This window comes from Papaver somniferum, unplaced genomic scaffold (assembly GCF_003573695.1).
Source record: "Papaver somniferum cultivar HN1 unplaced genomic scaffold, ASM357369v1 unplaced-scaffold_18, whole genome shotgun sequence".
Lineage (NCBI taxonomy): Eukaryota > Viridiplantae > Streptophyta > Magnoliopsida > Ranunculales > Papaveraceae > Papaver > Papaver somniferum.
In genome coordinates, this window is record NW_020627707.1 from 7,529,586 (window position 1) to 7,549,460 (window position 19,875).

At 37.4% G+C, this 19,875-nt stretch overlaps 2 protein-coding genes and 1 long non-coding RNA gene across 3 annotated transcripts; 2 read left to right on the forward strand and 1 right to left on the reverse strand.

The window, feature by feature from the left end:
* Positions 1–201: 201 nt before the first annotated feature.
* LOC113338082 (jacalin-related lectin 3-like) lies at positions 202–1,370 on the forward strand. Its single transcript, XM_026583602.1, has 3 exons — positions 202–376; positions 471–764; positions 849–1,370. The coding sequence occupies exons 1-3, from the start codon at positions 374–376 to the stop codon at positions 1,254–1,256; spliced, it is 705 nt and encodes a 234-aa protein (XP_026439387.1). The 5' UTR covers positions 202–373; the 3' UTR covers positions 1,257–1,370.
* A 165-nt stretch (positions 1,371–1,535) lies between these two features.
* On the reverse strand, positions 1,536–7,614 carry LOC113337842 (protein PEROXIN-4). The gene is made up of 6 exons (XM_026583418.1): positions 7,475–7,614; positions 6,116–6,255; positions 3,018–3,137; positions 2,810–2,938; positions 2,430–2,559; positions 1,536–1,903 (listed from the first exon to the last, which is right to left on the reverse strand). The coding sequence occupies exons 2-6, from the start codon at positions 6,119–6,121 to the stop codon at positions 1,815–1,817; spliced, it is 474 nt and encodes a 157-aa protein (XP_026439203.1). The 5' UTR covers positions 6,122–6,255; positions 7,475–7,614; the 3' UTR covers positions 1,536–1,814.
* A 10,370-nt stretch (positions 7,615–17,984) lies between these two features.
* LOC113338047 lies at positions 17,985–19,854 on the forward strand. The gene is made up of 2 exons (XR_003354552.1): positions 17,985–18,323; positions 19,552–19,854. It is a non-coding gene; the product is annotated as an uncharacterized LOC113338047 (long non-coding RNA).
* The last annotated feature ends 21 nt before the right edge of the window (positions 19,855–19,875 follow it).

Here is a 19,875-nt window from a genome sequence, read left to right on the forward strand (position 1 = left end):
AGCAAGAACACTTGTCAAATGAAACTCTGTCCGGCCATAGGATTTATTGATGCTGCTAAATCAAAAATGCTTCGATTAGGAGCAAGTTTCTTTCGGCCCCGGAAACATGTCGCCCTCGTTAAGTTTCAACTTTCAAGAAGATAGAAAAATCTCAATTAAATAATGAAGTTACCTAACCAGGATTCGGAATGAGGCTCCACCGTTTGCATGTCCAAAAGTTGAACATATTGCACCTAACCAGTTGTATATATAGGACTACTTCTCATACATTTTTCTGATAACTAACAAGCTTCCATTGATCAGGAATCAAATTTCATCGATCTCCTAAAACTCGTGGTTTGAGATATCTCAAGTTTTCGTTACCGGATTCAAGATGGTAATTTCATTTGCTTGTGCTCTTTTGATATTGTGGTGCTGCAAGATTATTTTTGTTCGTTGAGCTTAATGAATGTTTTGTTTTCTGTAAACAGTTCAGCAGCTTTCGCAGTACTGATGTAAGGGGATACGATAAGAAAAAGAAGAAGATTAGCAACAAAAGCAGCAGCAACGACAAAACACCAGTTTGCGCCGGACCATGGCCATCAAGTAATAGACAAGAAGGTGACCCCTGGGATGATGGATTTCATACAACTGTGAAGCAATTGGTAATCGTTCACGGAGCTGGTATTGACTCCGTCAAGTTCGAGTACCATGACAACAACAGTGGCACCTCCTCAGTCTGGTCTCAGAAACATGGAGGAAGTGGTGGCTTCAAAACTGACAAGGTCTTGTAAATCTCATTCAATACTCACACTTAATTTCGCTCAATCCGTCGAGCTAACTATATTCATCCTTTTTTGCTTTGACAGATAAAGCTGGATTTTCCTGGTGAATATTTGAAGTCAATCAGTGGGTATTATGGTAGTGTTAACGATTGGAGTCCTGTGTTCATTCGTTCGCTTACTTTTGAAAGTAATCGAAAGAAATACGGACCATTTGGTTGTCCAAAGGGAACACAGTTTTCCTTTCCAGCAACCAGTACTGCAACTAAGATCGTTGGATTCCATGGCCATTCGAGCTGGTATCTCACTGCCATTGGAGTGTATTTGAAGCCTCTTGAAGATCAACAAATCCAGCATAAACGCCCCTCAAAAACTCTCATGTCAAATCAACTAACGTCCCAGAATTTCGTTTCGGATTTTGGTACTCATGATCATGCGAATAGTTACAGTGTTGTTCAAGGAAGCAGCGATGCTCAGGAGATTGTTATAGAGTAAACCGAATAAATTTATACGAGTTGGTCATTTCTGCATTTGTATTTACTCCTTTAAGATAAGTATATTGCGTAATACGTAATGAAGCATTAATTTTGAGTTCTTAATTTTTGGGAAGATTTTTGTTATTTGATCATCAAGTAGAAAAAACAGATTTCATTTCCGGTCGGGTCCGAGTTTGGGCTAATCAAATAAATTTCCATTTTGGGCTAAAATAAAATGTAAACACGGCCCAGCTTGCCCAAGTTTCACCCGAGGCAATTGAACTGAAAAACAACAGTGGGAAAATAAACTTTAAAGCTAAATTAGTTGCAACAGTATAAAATTAGACGTAAGTTGATGCAGATTTCACTAAGAAAAAGTAGCTGCAAGTTAGACTCAAAGGCTCTCTTACCATCCTCAAATAATTAATCATAACAAATTAGACATAATCTAGATAGATATCACAACAAATCCGAAGTGGATAAATAGTTGTGTACATACTGCGTATAAGTGATGAATAGTATTACATAAAAGCTTTATTACTTCATGAAACTGGAATTTCGTCTCCTCAGCGTAGTCTTATCCTTTCTTAGGCATTGCGGCAAGTTTAGTATACATCCTTGCCATAGACTGGTATCCTCTTAGATCACCAGACCGTAGAAGATTTCCTGCATCAAAGTGAACAGAAAAATGAGATTAATATGTAACCCACAGAATGTGTACTTGACTAATATGAGTTACGAAAGTAAAGGGCTTGTATCCCTGATAATAGGTTCAAATGATACTATATATGTCGAATAAAGTCCTAGGTTGACATATCCTTTCATCTACATATCATTCTTTAGCAAAAATAAGATACCATAATAATTGTCGGTACTGAGGATCATGGTTCACAACAGGCATACAACTCGAGAGCGTAAGATTTGATGATGCATATACGATTGTCCATATCCTTTCAATCACTGTTACACATTCAGTTTGGTACTACATCTAAGCCTAACAAATGCATTATATACACTGCATTTCTTTCAATTTGGGCAACATGATCATATTTCATAATCTGGTTCTGAGCAATATAGACTATTTCACCAGGTCAAATTATTAGGAAGCATTTTTGTAGGTGGTGATAGTATCTAATATGTGTTAAAGCTACAATGATAAGCCCAGAATATATGAATTTTTCAGTCAACATACCTGAATCACAATTGAGAGGGCTATCAGCTTCTGGATGAGCCATCAGAGCAATTATGGCCCTGCAAACGGACTGGAGAGTCCAAGCAGGGCTCCATGCAGTTTTCAAGATGTCTAGACAAATCTCTCCTGTCTGGAAAGTAAGAAATGTGAACAGCTATAGTTAAATTCGCATAAGAAGAAATGAGTTACTGCCTCAACAGTGTCAGTACTATTTTACATTCAGTTCAAAAGTAACTATTATATCAAGTTCTCATCCTTACAGAGAAGAAGATACTATGACGAACAAAGTAAAAGAGAAAATTGGCCCACTCATCATGTAAAAACAAATAGGGAAAGAAAACCAAAAATTGCAATTAAAAAGTTTGAGAGAAGAAGAGCACCTTAAAATGCACATTTGGATGAAATATTTTTGTTAGGAACCGCACTTGAGGAGGTTGCAAAGGGTATTGTTCAGGAACAGCAAATGCGAGTTGAAATACACCACCTTCGTAAGGAGTTTCCGAGGGTCCCTGTATATAGAATATGTCAATGTTAACAACAGTACAATGAAATGGAACATGATATTCAACCCATTATGATATTCATTACCTTAATAAGGGCAGTCCACTTAAATATGTTAGTGTCGTCGCACACAAGTTGGATATCTGGATCAGCTACTTTTTCTCGCTGCACTTCTTTGTATTCCTTGAAGAGCCTAGCCCTAGATGCCTGTAAATGAGGCACAACCAATAGATAAATAGAAAGTATAGCATTTTCGGTATCAAATATCGATGCTCCGTTAATGTAAAAAAATCACACACAAGAGTTCTGCAAGAGTGTTAACAAAGTGACATGCTAAACATAATTAAAAAATGGGTTGAATACACAGCAATGCAGTACATACATAAAATGGCCGCAACAAATATATAAGGACAGAAAAACAATTTCGATTGTTAATTTTTAATAACACAACATTAGTACAAGACCATGAAGTAAAACCCCGAATCATGTAATTCAGACCTTAAAGAGGAAGATATTTGAAGATAGAGCAGTTGAAATCAATCTCACTGAACTTATAACTTATGGCAGAAGCCTCGATATAGGAATAAGCCGTAAGAGTTCTTTAAAATGACATGCTAAACATAATAAAAGCATGGGTTGAATACACAGCAACGCAATACATATCTGGTAAAAGTCTACACTAAATTAACATTGGATCCTCATAAATAGTGAATAGTTATATCTATATGTGATCCACTAAGATAGCTCCGAAATTAAATATACATGAAAGGTTGATAGTACATACCTAAAAATAAAATGACCGCAATAAACATATACACAGAAAAAGAAATTTGATTGTTAATTTATAATAACACAACATTAGTACAAGATCATGATTCATGAAGTAAAACCCGGATCATGTAATTCAGACCTTAAAGAGGAAGAGATTTAAAGACAGCAGTTGAAATTAATCTCACTGAACTTATAATTTATGGCAAAAGCCTCGACATAGGAATAAGCCTGATTTCACTAACACAGGTGAGAAATATGTCTGATAACAAACTGGGACGCATGGATACAATATATGACCAATCTAACAAAGCCTACACTTATACACTCATACATGCAAACCAGACGCCACAAGCAACAAACATATTGACCTTATCAAGTGTGTGTCTTCATAGGTTATATTTAAAGAAATTCTAACCCTGTGTCACACTATCACGAGTATATATCTATCTGGTTTTCTCTGCAGTTTTCACATTATGACTAACAACTGGGATGAGGACCATGAGGTATTGTCAATTAGGTATTCGATCAATTCACAATATCAATACTAGCATATACGCTCATTTAATCAACTTATACTGTTTTCTTGTTTCCTAACTGCTCCTACTTCGTAGACAAGTTTTCCCATTTTTACATTTAAGCTAAACTCATATACTAGTTACACTTCCTATAGTAACAACTTCATTACCATTTAGCCTACTACATTCATTAGCCCAAAATTAACAAAACTAACTACATTCATAAGCCCAAAAATTAACAAAACTAAAATACTAGTACACAGAAACTAAATACACGCACATGGAATAAAAAAGCAACCAAAATGGGTAAAATAACTGGCCTAAATTTTAAATTTGCTTAGTTGTTCGTAGAGTCCCTTAAGATTTAATACGGAATATGGAAATCTTAATAAAGAATCTCTCTTATCACCCAGAAATAGATAAGATTCGACGAGAATGATGATGACAAAAGAGTTCGCCTTAGAACTACACAATCGATTGAAACACAAATCATATGTGATCTGTTTAATAGATGCATACACTACAAACAACACTAGATTCTTAACAATACTAGATTCTTTAGATGTACCAGACTTTCTCAAACAGAAACAGTCACCAACAATGCCTAGGGCTAGGGTACCTTGGCAGTATACTCCATGTTACTAGCTTGCAAAGTTACTGACAACTTGGATAGCAAGAGTAGGATGTTCTCAAACAAATAGTCTTACGAGCTCACGAAGCGGAGTATAGTTCCAAGGTACGCTGATATGTAGGCATTGCTGGTGGCCTAATCCAGTTGAGAAAGTGAGATAACATTGTAGAATCTAGCATGACGCAGCAGTAATCTTTAGTGAAATTAGTGTAAAGAAAGACCTAAAGTAATCAAAGTGACCTTGTTCCACAACAGATGACCTAAGATGAATTTACATGGGTATCAAAGTCTCACTCCATGCTCAGCTGATACAGAGGAAACCACACATAAGAAATCTGCAAGAGTTTCGATGAGATGGTACTCTAATAAAAACGTGGGTAGACATCCAAGCTCCATAATACTATATCTGATGATAGTCCACACCAAATCGATATGGATCCTCATAGATAGTGAATAATTAATATCTATATGTGATACATTCACATGTCTCCAAACTCAAATATACTTGAAAATGTATAAGGTAGACCACAAAGGAAAAGTAGTTTGATTGTGAATTTATGATAACACAACATTAGCACCTTCAAAAAAAATATTTGAAAACCGATCAGTTGAAGTCAATCTCACTGAGCTTACAAGTTATGGGCCTTATGGGCATTGTGCTGAAGCCTCGGTTTCGCTAACACCAGTGAGAAACACGTCTAGTTACACACTAGGAAGCATGGGCACGATAGACAAACCAACTTAAAAAAACCTACAATTTTTTACATTACAAACACACAGACAAGGCGCCACAAGCAACAAACATATTGAAGTTTTATCAAGTGTGTGTGCTTCTTTGGTTATGCCGGAACAATTCTAACACTGCAAGATTAGTCTTGAAGTGTGCAGTACCACACTTCAAGACAATATATCTATCTTTTATTCTCTGCAGCTATGAATAACAACTAGGAACGACATATTGCCAGGAAACCGGTGAATCAGTCATATCGACACTCTAGCATATATGCTAATTTAATCAACGTACATTCTAGTATTTGAGTTCTCTCTTTTCCTAACTGCTCCTACGTCATACATAAAATCACCCATCTTTACATTTAAGCTAAACTGCAACTATGATCATACTTCCTCTGGTAACTATTTCTTTATCATGTGGCCTACTACTATCATTAGCCTAAAATCCTGAATCAACATCACACATTCCTCCAGTATACAGAAACTAAATACACACATGTAATGAAAATGCAACTAAAAGGGGTAAAATAACTGACCTGCATTTTAATCTGCTCGGTGGTTTGTACTTTGTAGTGTCCTTTATAATTCAATACAGAATATCGTAATATAGAATCCCTCTTTTCACCCAGAAACAGATGTTTGATGATGATGATGATGATAAAAAGTTGTCTTTAAACTACACAATCAATTGAAACATAAATCATATGAGATTAGCTAAACACAGACTACACACTGCACAAATTCTTGTCAATACTAGATTCTTTAGATAGACCAGATTTTCTCAAACAGAAAAGGTCACCAACAATGCCTAGCATACCTTGGGACTATACTACCCGTTACAAGCTTGTAAAGCTACTGATAACTTGGATAGTGAGAGTTGGATGGATATCAATTAAATAGCCTTACGAGCTCGTAAGGCGGAGTATAATTTCAAGGTATGCTAATATGTAGGCACTGCTGGTGGCATAATCCAGTTGAGAAAGTGTGATAACATTGTGGAATCTAGTAAGACATGGCAACACTTTTTAAAATGAAATAATATAAGAAAATACCTAACCGAAGTGACCTCGTTTGGACTTGAGTCTCGACAAAAAAGACAAGTTTATACGACAACTAGATACTCTACGGCTTGTAAAAACAAATATATCTCGAGAAAGTAGAAAAGAAAATGGAAATCAATTCTGGAAATTCTGCTAACTGTATGGTAAGAATGATGCTACAAGTATTTTGTTTGAATATAATTGAACCCAATCTATTAATCATAGAGACGCATCCTGCTGGAATTTATCCCAACTATAAGAGATTATTCTTCCTTACAATAGGAACACAAACAATCCTAGAAAGATATCTTTTTTTCAATAAACAGATCCAGATTACTTCACAGATTATTCACTTCTATACAAATCAAAGATTATTCCTTATAATATCTAAGTATATACCCTAAACTCTTCTTAACTCGAGATGAAGACAAGCTCGCCATAATCACTTGGTCTTCTATACCTTGCAATCCATCTCATTTAATTAAGAAATTAAAGTTTCTGGTACTAGACCAGCTATAATTCTTCTCTTTTTTCTTAATTGGTTTTGCGGTAATTATGAGAATTCGATGAGTATTCTTAGAACTGAAATCACAAATTCCATTTCTGCCGGCTCAAAATCATAAACTCTTAACAAATTCTCACACCGAAACCTCTCGATAATAGAAAAACTAGTTGGGGTTGGAATAAACTGAACCCTAAATTTCTCCTGATCAGGATTTTCCCACTTTCTATTACGATAAGTGTTTATATTTTACCGATTTTTTTTCTGAATTAATCAAATTTGATTACTAATTACGAAGAAATCAAACTTCTCAGAAACAAAATAATGGAAACAATTAAATTTTGAGATCATACCTGACTGAAGCGAAAATTCCAGAACGAATGAGAAGAGAAAAGTTATATCTGAGCCTCTTAGGTGTTCGATTCAGTGTAGGAAATCTATGAACTTTTTTTTTCACCGTCCGCGGGTTATAACTCCAAAGGTGTCACTATCCATATGCAAAAACTCCAACAAAACAAATTGTTCACAAAAATCTCATTTAATATAAACTGTCTGTATTACCCTTCTAGTTTAAATCACCTAAACAAAAACAAAAATCAACCACACTTTAATTCTTATTATATTGTCACCCCCAATAAGAAATAAACAACCACCAATAAGCACCGCCGCCACCGATAACCACCGCCACCACTTCCGACCACCACCGCCACCGCCACCGCCACCGGCGCCACCGACCACCGACGCCACCTCCGACCACCACATTCGCCGCCGCCACTGACCACCGCCGCCGCCGCCACCACCGACCACCACCGCTCGCCGACGACGCGCCCCGCCGCCGCCACCACGACCACCGCCGCCCGCCACCACCGCCACCACCGACCACCACCGCTCTGCCGCCGCCGCCCTCCGCCGCCACCGATACTGCGCAATTGCACCACCACTGCCAGCCACCCTACCATCCAGCACCACCATTGTCGACCACCACCGCCACCACCTCCGACCACCACCACCACCACCGATACTACGTAATTGCACCACCAATACCAGCCACCCTACCATCCAGCACCACCACTGTCGACCACCGCCGACCAAAACCAGCACCACGACCGCCCACCACCACCGCCTCCCAAAAATACGATGAAACCGATTTTGGTTTCATCATAAATAATATGAAACCGATTTTGGTTTCATCTTGGTTTCGTGAAAAATCACCTGCAAGAATTTTTTTAAGAGGTATTATACATCTTCATGGATAGAAATACATTGTTGAAATACGATGAAACCGATTTTGGTTTAATCATAAATAAGATGAAACCATAATTGGTTTCTGCGCTTCAACAACAATACCACCAGTTATGTCTCAAGACCCATTACTCAGCTTCACCTGGTATATCTTTCCATCTAGGTTTACAGGCAATTCCTCATTGTATTGCAGCACTTCATTGCACCTGCAACTACAGATTCACTTCAATCTCATCCTTGGCTTCACTGCAAACACACAAGTTCCACTCATTACAGCTTCAGTTAACTCAACTGACTGAAACCATTACTCCATAGTTGTAGCTTCTGCAACAGTCACAAACTCCAGTTCCATTGCAACTGCAGCCAGGTCTTGTAGTTCAATTCTTGCAACTTTACATCTCCTGCCACAAACAAAACCACCTGCGATGCTTCCATTAAACTCTCCACCAGAAACTGCAATTAAACTTCAGGCCTGCACTTCTTTCTATCTCGCAATCCCTTCTAAACAACAACAACATGACAGACTATCCCGGCCTCCAAATTCTGCACATACTAACTTCCATTACATCCATTCTGCAACCACACTTCTTTAATTCAGTTCAACTGGTCATCTAATGTAGCACTACCTCCATTTCAAACTCCATCAGCAACAACTTCAGTTTCAATTCAACCACCTGTAGCAGCAACTCCAACTGCCTGCACTTGAGCATCGAACATATCCAGTTAAATGCAAGCATAACATCTCCTCCTTGAGCTGTACCTGCAATTTCACAACTGCCCCACCTCAGTCACAGATTCAACACCACCATATTAATTCAACCATACCAACACCAGTTCCTCCATGGATTCTGATTATCACCAGCTGCAGTTCATAATCACCACCAACATAGGCATCTCAGTTCTTCTCTACACTCTCAACCTGCAACTGTACTTAAAAACCATTCTCAAGCATCATCTCAAACCATTTTTGGTTCCATCATAAATAAGATGTATGTATAGATCGGAAGGGAGGCTTCGATTGTGTCATATTGATGGCAAATGCACAAGATGGTTATGTGTTCAATGGTTATCAACCAATTAATTAGGTTCGGAAGATATTAGTGTAGTAAGTACAAACGTTTTCTGAAATCTTTACCATGTGATAACAAGATATTCAGTTGAACCAATGTAAGGCATACTTGTCGTAGACTGCTCGTTAGTTAGATTCATTAGTTCAACAAATATTATACGCTCCTTACTCTTGAGATTTCATTCTACTCTTCCCGATTTCTATACAAAACAGTCTGGGGAGATTAGTTCACATAATAATACAACACCAACAAATCTCACCCCCTAAATTATACACCGACGTCATGTGATAAAGAACTGTGATAGCTATAATCGAGTTGATTCACATATATTTTTGAAGAGATTTCTGTTTCAGTTTATAGTTGAACAAAAGTGTCTCCTTAATAATCATTGGATATTCTATCCGGATGATCCATGGGAAATACAGTTTATTTCCTCGAAAATTTGTCGCAAGCATTTATCTCAAACATCATCTTATGTAAATGCTTGATCCAAAATTATCATTAAACACAATAAATCAATCAAACTGAAACAATCATGACTTCAAATTCAGATCCAAAATTTATTGGAATATAAAATCAATTCAACCCAAAAAGCCAAAATCGGGTCCAAACCATCGTAAAAATATAAACCCAATGACAGATTCAACATAAGTGAAAATTTTATCTCAATTTGAAAATAAAAAATCAAATAGATTCAACAGAAACTCATATACAATTATAATTCAACAACAACTCGTACGAAATCAAGTAGAAAATTAGTACCTAAATCTTGGTTTGTGGTTGTACAACCACTATTGAAGAAGTGAATCAATGGATGAAGAGATGAGCACCAAAATTCCCAATTCTCCAAACAATAATTAAAAAATTTGTTGATTTATTGTTATTTTACTGACATCCAATTCCTCCTTTTCTTCTTCTATTTCAAGTGATTTGAAACCCTAAGTTCTACAGTGAGATGGTGTTGACGGAGGAACAAATAAACCCTAAGTTCTCACTGTAAATTTACAACTTAAAAGAAGATAAGGATGAGGTGATGGTGGTCTTGGTTGGGGGAGGAGATGGTGTTGACGGAGGACCAGGAAATGGTCGTCGATTTGGTGGTGGTGTGGAACGAATAAGAGGAGGTTCTCCTAATGGTAGTGGACGGACAAGACGAGGCGGTGGAGAAAAGAAATGAAATAAGAGGAGGGCGCGACGATAAAAAAGAAGAGGAGATAAGTCTCGTATACAAAGAAGCAACAAAATGTGAGGGTAGGTTAGGTATATCTTAAAAATAAAATGGATGTAATTTACCTATTTTAAAATATTTGGGGTTTTTGTATCACTTTTGGTGGAAATGGAGTTCTTATAAATCTCAACATATGGTTGGAGTTTTTGTCTACAATACATGGTCACCTTGGGTTTTTGTATCATGTTTTGTTATTTGCTAGTACATTTTTCCTTGCACGTCATCTTTTAAGTTCAATTCGACTTGTTGTGCTCAATTTTATTTTCAGCTTAATTTCTGTCATGGTTCAGCATTGCATAGTTCCTCGCAATATGTCTTTTTATCTCAAAAGTTTGGTTTTAGACTAAATCTAACGGAACATTCACCCTACCACATGTATAGTAATGACAAGTAAGCTAGAGGAAACAACCGAGTCTAATGGTTTACTTTTTCATTAATCCCTGCTGGTATTAATCTTCCCTCCTTCGTTCCCTACTGTCGAGGAATGTGGGAGGGAACCTCGTGGCAGTCGCTAACAACCCACCAGTTCAAGTCGGAAGACTTAGCCTTAGGTTTAGTTTTATGGTCTTTTAATCTAGCATCTAGATTGGAAGTCCACGTTAGCTAGAATGCGCACTCAAGTTTCATGGTCATTCCAATTTAACATATAGATACGAAAAAAGTTGGATTAGGTCGCTCTAAATGGAACAGCGCAGTCAATCTTGCGGAACCATTTCACGAAAAATAGAATTTTGGTTGCGAGAAAAAAGTAGACGAAAATAATAGGCAACACTTTCTGTCTATTCTAGAAGCAAAACTAGCGCCTTAATAAAAGTCAAAAATAAACACTTTCTATCTATTCTATAACCATCCAGAAGTAACTTTTTGAATACTAGAAGTCAAAAAGCAAGAAGTCAGTTTGGGTGTAGAATTTCAGAACGACTTTTAGAAGCAGAAAAATCGACCTTTTGTGAAGAAAAAAAATTCTGGACTTCTGACTTCTACTTCTGGAGAAGCAGAAGTCAGAAGCTGAATTGTATCCAAACGCGCTTAGCCTTGCACCTAAACGCTCATTCCACCAGTCGCGCTAGGCGTATCGCGCTTTAGTCGCACTTTGAGTTGATACGATGAGTTGGCTTGATGATTTGGATATTTGTATTCCGCGTCTCAGTCTTAAGTGAGAGAAAAAAATAAAAAAATTTCTTCCCTTTAGCAAACCTTGTGAGACTTTTGTTCCTTAACGAAATATTCTTCTCCTGTGTCACTGCTCAAACTGCAATCGAATGATTTTTAAACATTCTTCGTGATTGATACTATGTGATTGTTTGATTTATGAAGCATTGTATGAAAATGACAGTTTTCTAGGGGATAAAATAGCTTATAAACTGAAAATTATACGATTGAACTCTAAACCCATAAATAAATTATATAAACATAGAACATAGTTTGATTCAGAGACTTGAGTGAATTTACAGCAGTACAATGGCGGAGAAGAAGGCATATGTGATGATTCAAATGATGTGGAGAAAGTTAGGTTTGATTTTACAGAATCTCGTGATTCTGATCAATGGGTGTAAATCTAATTGCTTCTTCTTCACCAAATAATCTAGCAGTTCTCATTCTGATTACATTTTCTTCAAACGGGATGGTACATCAGTTGCTCCTCTCTTCCAATCTTCATCTTTTATTATGTTACTTCATTTTCTCATCAGTTGGGTGTTCGATTATCTATTTATTTAATCAAAATAACTACTCAAATTCAGAGATTTTGTGTTACATTTTCTTCAAACGGGATGGTACATCAGTTGCTCCTCTCTTCCAATCTTCATCTTTTAATCTGCTACTTCATTCAGAGATTATTAATGGGAAATTAGAGATTTAAAAGGAACCCACCATCTAATTCATATCCTGGTAGAGATAATTCTTAATCCTTAGAGCAGTTCCTATGAAATGAAAAAACTTGGAGTTTGTTCATTTTGCTCCCACTATAGGTTCAAGAAACATGAAATTTGGATGTTGTTGGTTTGAACACTGAGTAGGACAACCCAGCGCGCGCTTGAGAGAAGGTCGGGCGTGCTTTCTAAAAATGCTGGCATTTGAAACCAAAACGCCAGCGTCTGCCCTTCCAACGCACGTGTTTACTTCACACACCAGCGTTAAAATTGAGTTCGCCAGCGTTTGTCCCAAAAGCGCCAACGGCTGAATCTGGACGGTTGAAAAATCTTTTGATCTAACGGCTATAATTTTTGAGTTCTATAAATACTCCTCATTTCAACTCTAAATTCACACATTCTACACATTCTTCACTCTCAAATTATCTCCAAAAATGTCTCCCAGAGTTCGTGGTGTTAGATTCACTCAACAAGAGGATTTATCTATTTGTAGAGCCATTGTTAGGTACACACAAGATGCTGATGTAGCCGAACCGACGTTGAGTTTCAGAATGTTCACCGCTGAAACAGGGAACATTTATAGGCGTAATACTCACGGATTTTCGCATCGTTTTAGTATAATTAGTATCAATGTATTGGAGTTCATGGATTTATTAATGGAGAATCAGAAAAAATAAGTTCAAAGGTGAAACCGAACATGAAGTGGAACCCGGAAATCTAGCGATGTGGACAACAACTCACGGCAGTCGTCCTTTCGACTTCCATGCTTGTTCCAACATTCTTAGGGTGCTCAACAGATACAATCCCCTACTCTGGGAATTCCACCACCCGCCGAGAATTGACGCCTATGTATTAGTGTTTTTAGTCTAATGTATTTCTTTTATTTTCATGTATGATGTGGTTGTTCAATGCAGTACGTTTTTATTTATTAGATTGAATGTTTAATCCAGGAAACATCTGAATTACTTATGATATTGATGTGCAAATATGAATACACCCACATGTTTTGTTTTAGATAATCGTAATAACTTAATACCATAGTGAATTGGTTGGTCCTTCAACTTCAATCAGCCCACTCCACCAAAAAACACCTAGGACATTTCCAGAAATGCCTTCCATATGTGTCTTCTTTAGAAGAAGTCTGCAAATGCATAAAAGTCTTGCAACCGGGCTTTGAACATCCACTGATTCTTTGTGGACAATGTTTGTATTCGTGATCTCCATATCCACAATGCTTGCAGTGTAATAACTCCTTCTTCAATTTAGATTTAAGTTTAACATTTTTGCAGAGTGTTGCAATCTTTTTTTTCTTCTTTTTTAATCTTCATAGCATCATCTAGCATATGTGGTTCCTATGGACAATTGGGATCTTGACATTGCAAATACCTGAGCTTTTCCGGTTGTGATTCAATGACCATTCTGATGCGTGAAAAACCTTTCCGCGGACACTTTGAATACATCGAAGGGAATTGCATAAGACTGTGGTTATCCATGAAACATAATCGACAAACCTCTTTTGCTTCGACACATAATATTTTCTTCGCTTTGCCTTTGGAAAACATGGCGGATTTTGAGAAAGAAATCTGTTGGTTTGGTTGAGAGGCGCCCCTGGTGTGTCGTATTTATAACAAGAAAATAGGTGTTGGTAATTAAAACCGACGGTTTTACTACAGACGCCAACTTCTATGGTAATTCAAATGGGCGTTTAAAGGAAATCCGCGCGCTGTTACTTCAAACGCCAACGACTAAATTTCCAACGACCTGATTCTGTTTCTCGACCTATAAATTTCTTTCCTACCATCTCCAAAATCACATCTTCTTCTTCTTCGTTTTTGCTAAAGCTCTTAATCTCTCTCACTCTGTAGAAATGTCTGTTAGAAATCGTGGTCCTAAGTTTACTGAAGAAGAGGATATAACTATATGCAAAGCATATTTTTTCCATAGGGTAATTACCGGTGTCCTTTATCAAGAAGTTTTTTTTGGAGAACGTTTTTTTAATATTCGTCTCACTGGCGGGAAACCCAGGAAACCGAGATACTCGTCAATTGCGTGCACGTTTTCAATCTATTAGGCATGCATTCCAGCTATTTCTTGCTCTGGTAATGGAAATTGATCGAGAAAATTTCGTCGGTGTAACTGAAGATGAAGTGATCCAAACAACTCTTGATAATTGGGAGGAAGCTCATGGTAAGCCTTTTCGTTATGAAGCGTGTTTCAGAATTCTAAAAGATGGTTCATCTCAAGCACATCGTTAGTGCACTCGAATGTCGGTCTCGGTATTTACAATGGAAGAAGATGTTTATCTTGTTCGATGTTGGTTACATCGTATGATGAGACCAATGAACAATGACAATTTGTGGGAAAGAGTATTGGGACATTTTGTAGCATCGCGGAACAAAACCATAAGAAACAGTAAGAGCCTAGAACTAAGAATTGCATTCATAACTAAGGAAGTAAAATATTATACGGAAGTTTTATGGATGGTTCACCTAGCAATTCTGGACTTTCCAACGAAGAACTGGTGAGTATCTTACCTTTGGACTCATGGACTCAACTGCATCATAAATATCTGAACTTGTTGTTTATATGTTTTAAAGAAAACCATCGCTTAGACCAAATTTACTGAAGAAAGCGGAAGAGAGTTTAAGCATTTTGAATGTTATGAACTCTACAAAGAGAATGTCGCTGGATTTGATGTAGTTTCATATTATTTGCAAGTTTAAATTGTAATAAATTTCGCTTAATCTTAGTGGAAATCTGTTTTCATTCATTGATGCCAATTCTTTTATAAGATATAAACTTAGGCAATAAACTTAATCTTAAACAACTTCAATAAAAATCGAGTACAAGTTTTGGCCTCCTGTTTATCTTCATTTGACGTATCTTCCATTCAACGCGCTCTTTGACAGTTTCTCCTTTGTTTTTGAATTTTTTGTTGTTAACTTTCAAAACTTGAGCTCTTCTTTTCCTTTTAGCGGAACATTTTCTTGGATCAACTTAAAAAACTTGCACTTCCCTCTTACAATTTTCAATCTTTTTAATATTCCTACATATCTTAGAAACAACAGCTTCAAGTTTTGCATCGCAAAAAAGTGTGATCGCCTTTTCAGTCATTGAGAAATAGATTTTAGAAGAGAAAATTCAAGTGAATTTTGGTGTTAGTGAATTGTTTGAAATCAATGGTAATTTATAGAAGTAAAAAGTGAATATTGAATTTTAAAAAAATATCCGGTGGCGTTTGTAGCGCCGCGTTGAAGCTTTGAGCGCCAGAGTTTTTCTTTCCAATGCTGGCGCTTTATCTACGTACGCTAGCGTGTTTCCTACGCTCGCGCGTTTAGTTATCACACGCCGAGTGCTTTACCTTGGTGGAAAAGCCAGTTTGGCTATCCACCTGGCTGAACAAAAAGGTTGGTTTGTTCATTCCCATAGGAATTGCTCTAAATATATATCTGTTTGGTGTTTTTTTTCCGTAATTTTTCAAGAAACCCAACGATAACAATATCCCTAAAACCAAAACCTATCATGTTTGAATTCTCAAATCGAACAAAAGTTTCGGCTATAAATGGCTAGAAGCTTATTTGAATCTATAATATTTATTTTCATCTTTAGGAGAAAGAAGAAGAAAAAATGGGATGTTCTCTTTCCTAGACCGGTGAGGTGTGATACTAGAAGTCCACATCTATCTGCCACGTCTATTTGCCACTTCGGAGCGCGTGAAAGCAACGAGGATATATAGCGTGTTCTCTGGCATTTTCCTTATTCCACGAGGTGCTTTCCTGGTTGGGCTAGTTTGTTTTATCTTTTTTTAATTCCCTTTGAAAAGTGGATCTGTGTTTTGGACTGGCTTGTAGTTTGTAGTCCTCTTGGTCTTGGTATTAGTGTTGTAGTTCTATCCGTGCATCTTCTTCAACAATGCTACATTCATCGGGGCATGAATCTCGTGAATACTACCGCAAGACGCATAAAATGGGGAATCCATTGTGGGACCCGTAAATCCACCCCCTGCAAACTCCAGTTGTGAGACACGAGATTTCTTCCGGTACCCAGCCCCGATCAACGTAGCATTACTCCATTTTCTTCCTCTTTCCTTGTTCCTTATAAAAGAATATTCATCTTTCTGGGCAGTGTTATACACCTCCCCCTTCACCTCCCTATTCTCCTCCCTGATGAGGTGATAGTCCATGTGGCACCTAATAAACAAAATCAACAAAACACGTCATGTAAAACTAAAAAGAACAATTCCTCTTTTCCACTTCTTTTTCCAGTCTCACCTTCTTCTTTCTCAGGGAAAAATTCCAAACTCAAAAGTCATAGATATCATGAATTAGGTTAGATCGAAGACTCGAAATCATCTGCTATAGGAGAAAAAGAGCCTTCAGACTTCTATTTCATCTCAAATTCTCAACAAAAATACTAGATCTAAACATCTAAATTGATTAATCCATTGAGAACCTAGTCTTTTTAGGTTTCTTTTACTGGCATGATTAAAGAATTTCGATAAGGGTTTTGGAATTAATTGGCCCGACCGAGCGAAGCGAGGGAGGACCTTATATGGTCACTTTTTTTGTAAAATCTAAGTCATCAATTGACACAAAAAGATTGAAAATGATTAGGGATGAAAAACCAATAATACCCTTTTGAAAGAAAGAAAACATGTGAAAGTAGGGCTGCACAAGACCCGCCCACGATACCCAAACCCACCCGTACCCGCTAAGTCCGTGGGTTTTTAATCCATACCCTCCCGTTGTGGGTGCGGGGTTGGTTATGAAAAAGAAAACCCGTTGTCTGTGGGTGCGAGGTTGGTTTAAGCTAATACCCGCCCATACCCGCCCAAAAAACCCGCAGATTATATACCATTAGATAAAACTAATCCTAGTCGTCCATTATGAAACCCTAATACTAGTAGATAGGATAACTGATAACCCTCATTCACTTTCTACACTCTTCTTTCTGTTCGGCCTCTCCTCTTCTTCCTCCTCAGTTCTTCTTCTTCACCTACGAACGACAATTACCAGAAATCTTCACCAGAAATCGACAACAACAACTTCGAATCTTCACCAGAAATCGACAACAATCGAAAAATCAACAGATTCAACACTTAATCTTCATCTGTGAACTTCCTAGATATGAATATTTTGGGGGTTTTGGTTTTTTTTTCTCACTTAATCAAGGAGAATAGAAGTTACTCTAAATACTTGAATATAAAGCGGGTTTAAACCCGTTTAAACCCATACCCGCCCAACCCGTAGCGGGCGGGTAACAAAACCCGCCCGCTGTTTGTGGGTGCGGGGTTGGTTATGATAAAAAAAACCGCAGTATGTGGGTGCGAGGTTGGTTTTAGCTTATACCCGCCCATACCCGCACATGTGCAGCCCTATGTGAAAGTGACATAAAGGTTGCAGGATCGACTCCGGCTACCTCAATTTTTTTTTTTTTTTTTTTCCCTTCTTCTTCCTTCTCCGTCGATTTTTTCCAACTGCTCCCCTCTTATTCTCGCAAGTTTCAGTCCACCACCATCATCTCCACCACCATCAACATCCACATCGGTGCCAGATTCTCCACCATCATCATCACGTCCATCGTATTTACCATCATCAGAAGATTTAGGTTTTTTATTCCTCTTTCAATTTAATTTCTCCTCAAATTCCATGAATTCGATCGAAAATCTTTCGTGGCTCTTTCTCATATTTCGATTGATTTTTAATGTCAATTTTCAGTTTTTTTTCCTTCAGTTGTAGTTCATCTCAGGGCAACTGGTGATGCTCCAATACTTAAACAAGCCAAGTTCAAGGTATATCATCTTTATCACTTTCTGTATAATGGGTTCATTTGAGAACCCTATGTTTGATTCAATTTGATATAATTTGGAGTAGAACTGATCTAGCATACATTGTGTTTGGGGAAATTGCCCCCAAATCCCGATGGTACAAGAGTTCATTGTATTAGTTCTTGGGTTCTTTTTAAAACCCTAAGTTTGATTCAAATTTTGATATAATTTGGAGCTCAGTTGATCTAGGTTTGGTTATGGGAGGCAATTTCCCTCAATCCTGTTAGTTGGATTAGATTATCACTTGGGTTCTTTTCTAAAACCTGGATTTGAGTCATCTGACTCAATATTTGATATAAGTTGGAGTCAAATTGATCCAGTTTAGGATATGGGGCAATTGCCCTCACTACCCCAAGGTCAACATAATGGTATTACTTGGATTAGATTATACTAGGATAAAAATGGGTTCGATCTAGCATGCTAGCTGCGATTGTGATACTATGCGTGTAAATTAAAGCCAATGCGCAATGAGCTGAGTAAGCCTATGACCGTTGTGCACAGCATTATCCTTCTTTTCTGGTTGGCTTGTATCAGTAGTTGTACTAGGGGAAGTTTTCCGTGGTTAAACTAACATGGTTGAAGTATATATATTGTTTAGATGTGGTCGAATATCAGAATTAGATCGTTATGAGTCTAGACCACCAACATCTAGGATAAACTGTGGTGATGATATATGTCATGGTTGATATGATTTTTTATTTTTGTATGGTGTTCCCGGATGAACTTGCTTATGAACATATTCTTGCTTTACTATCAATTCAACTGCCTCGAAAGAAAAATGATAACCATATCCCTTTGATGACTAGATCCCTGCTATTGACAATTGTACATTGTTGTACTGTACTGTTATATATTTGTACATGTTACCAGCCATGCATAATGACGTTTTTGCTGCTCTTTTCATGAAAGTCTAGTCTAAGATTGGCTCACTATGTGGCCAGCTTCCAGTGTGTGACTTGTCATGTCAATCATTGTTAACTTAGATGAATTGGTATTCCAAGTTTGCTACGGAAGTGTTTGTCAATCTAGTCTGGTTTCTATTTCTTGAGAGTTTTGAATGTGGACGGATTCCAAATTCTTGGACCCAATCAAACTCGTACTGACTCCCATATGGTGGAGTGATTCTTAATTTCTCTGAACGTTCATCTTTGAATTTATTTGCTTACTAGTTGTTTGTTCACAATTTATGCAGGATTCTCTCTTTTCCTCGCATGGATGACAGATTGCCTGCACCATTATACTAGTACAACCGTTACCACGGTAGAAGGGCCGACCGAAGAGCTTGACGAAATGACACCACTACGTGACGAAATGACACCCCTACGTGAATGCAGATTCAGATTTGTAAAGAAAAAAAAAATTACACGTTCATAATCACTAACATTTCTAGAAGTTTCCTGCAACTCTCTCAAGCAAACAATTCGCAAGAATTACACACTTTAGTATTTGTTTCATATTATTGATCAATTCTATGCCCCTCATTCGTTTTGTGATATCCAAAAGAAAACAACTTTGA

What these genes read in the sequence shown, in the direction of transcription:
- LOC113338082 (XM_026583602.1), top strand. An exon ending in GTGGCTTCAAAACTGACAAG is followed by an intron (nt 765 to 848) that starts GTCTTGTAAATC and finishes TTGCTTTGACAG; the next exon opens with ATAAAGCTGGATTTTCCTGG.
- LOC113337842 (XM_026583418.1), bottom strand. An exon ending in ATCCAAATGTGCATTTTAAG is followed by an intron (nt 2,560 to 2,809) that starts GTGCTCTTCTTC and finishes CTTACTTTCCAG; the next exon opens with ACAGGAGAGATTTGTCTAGA. An exon ending in CCCTCTCAATTGTGATTCAG is followed by an intron (nt 1,904 to 2,429) that starts GTATGTTGACTG and finishes ACTTTGATGCAG; the next exon opens with GAAATCTTCTACGGTCTGGT.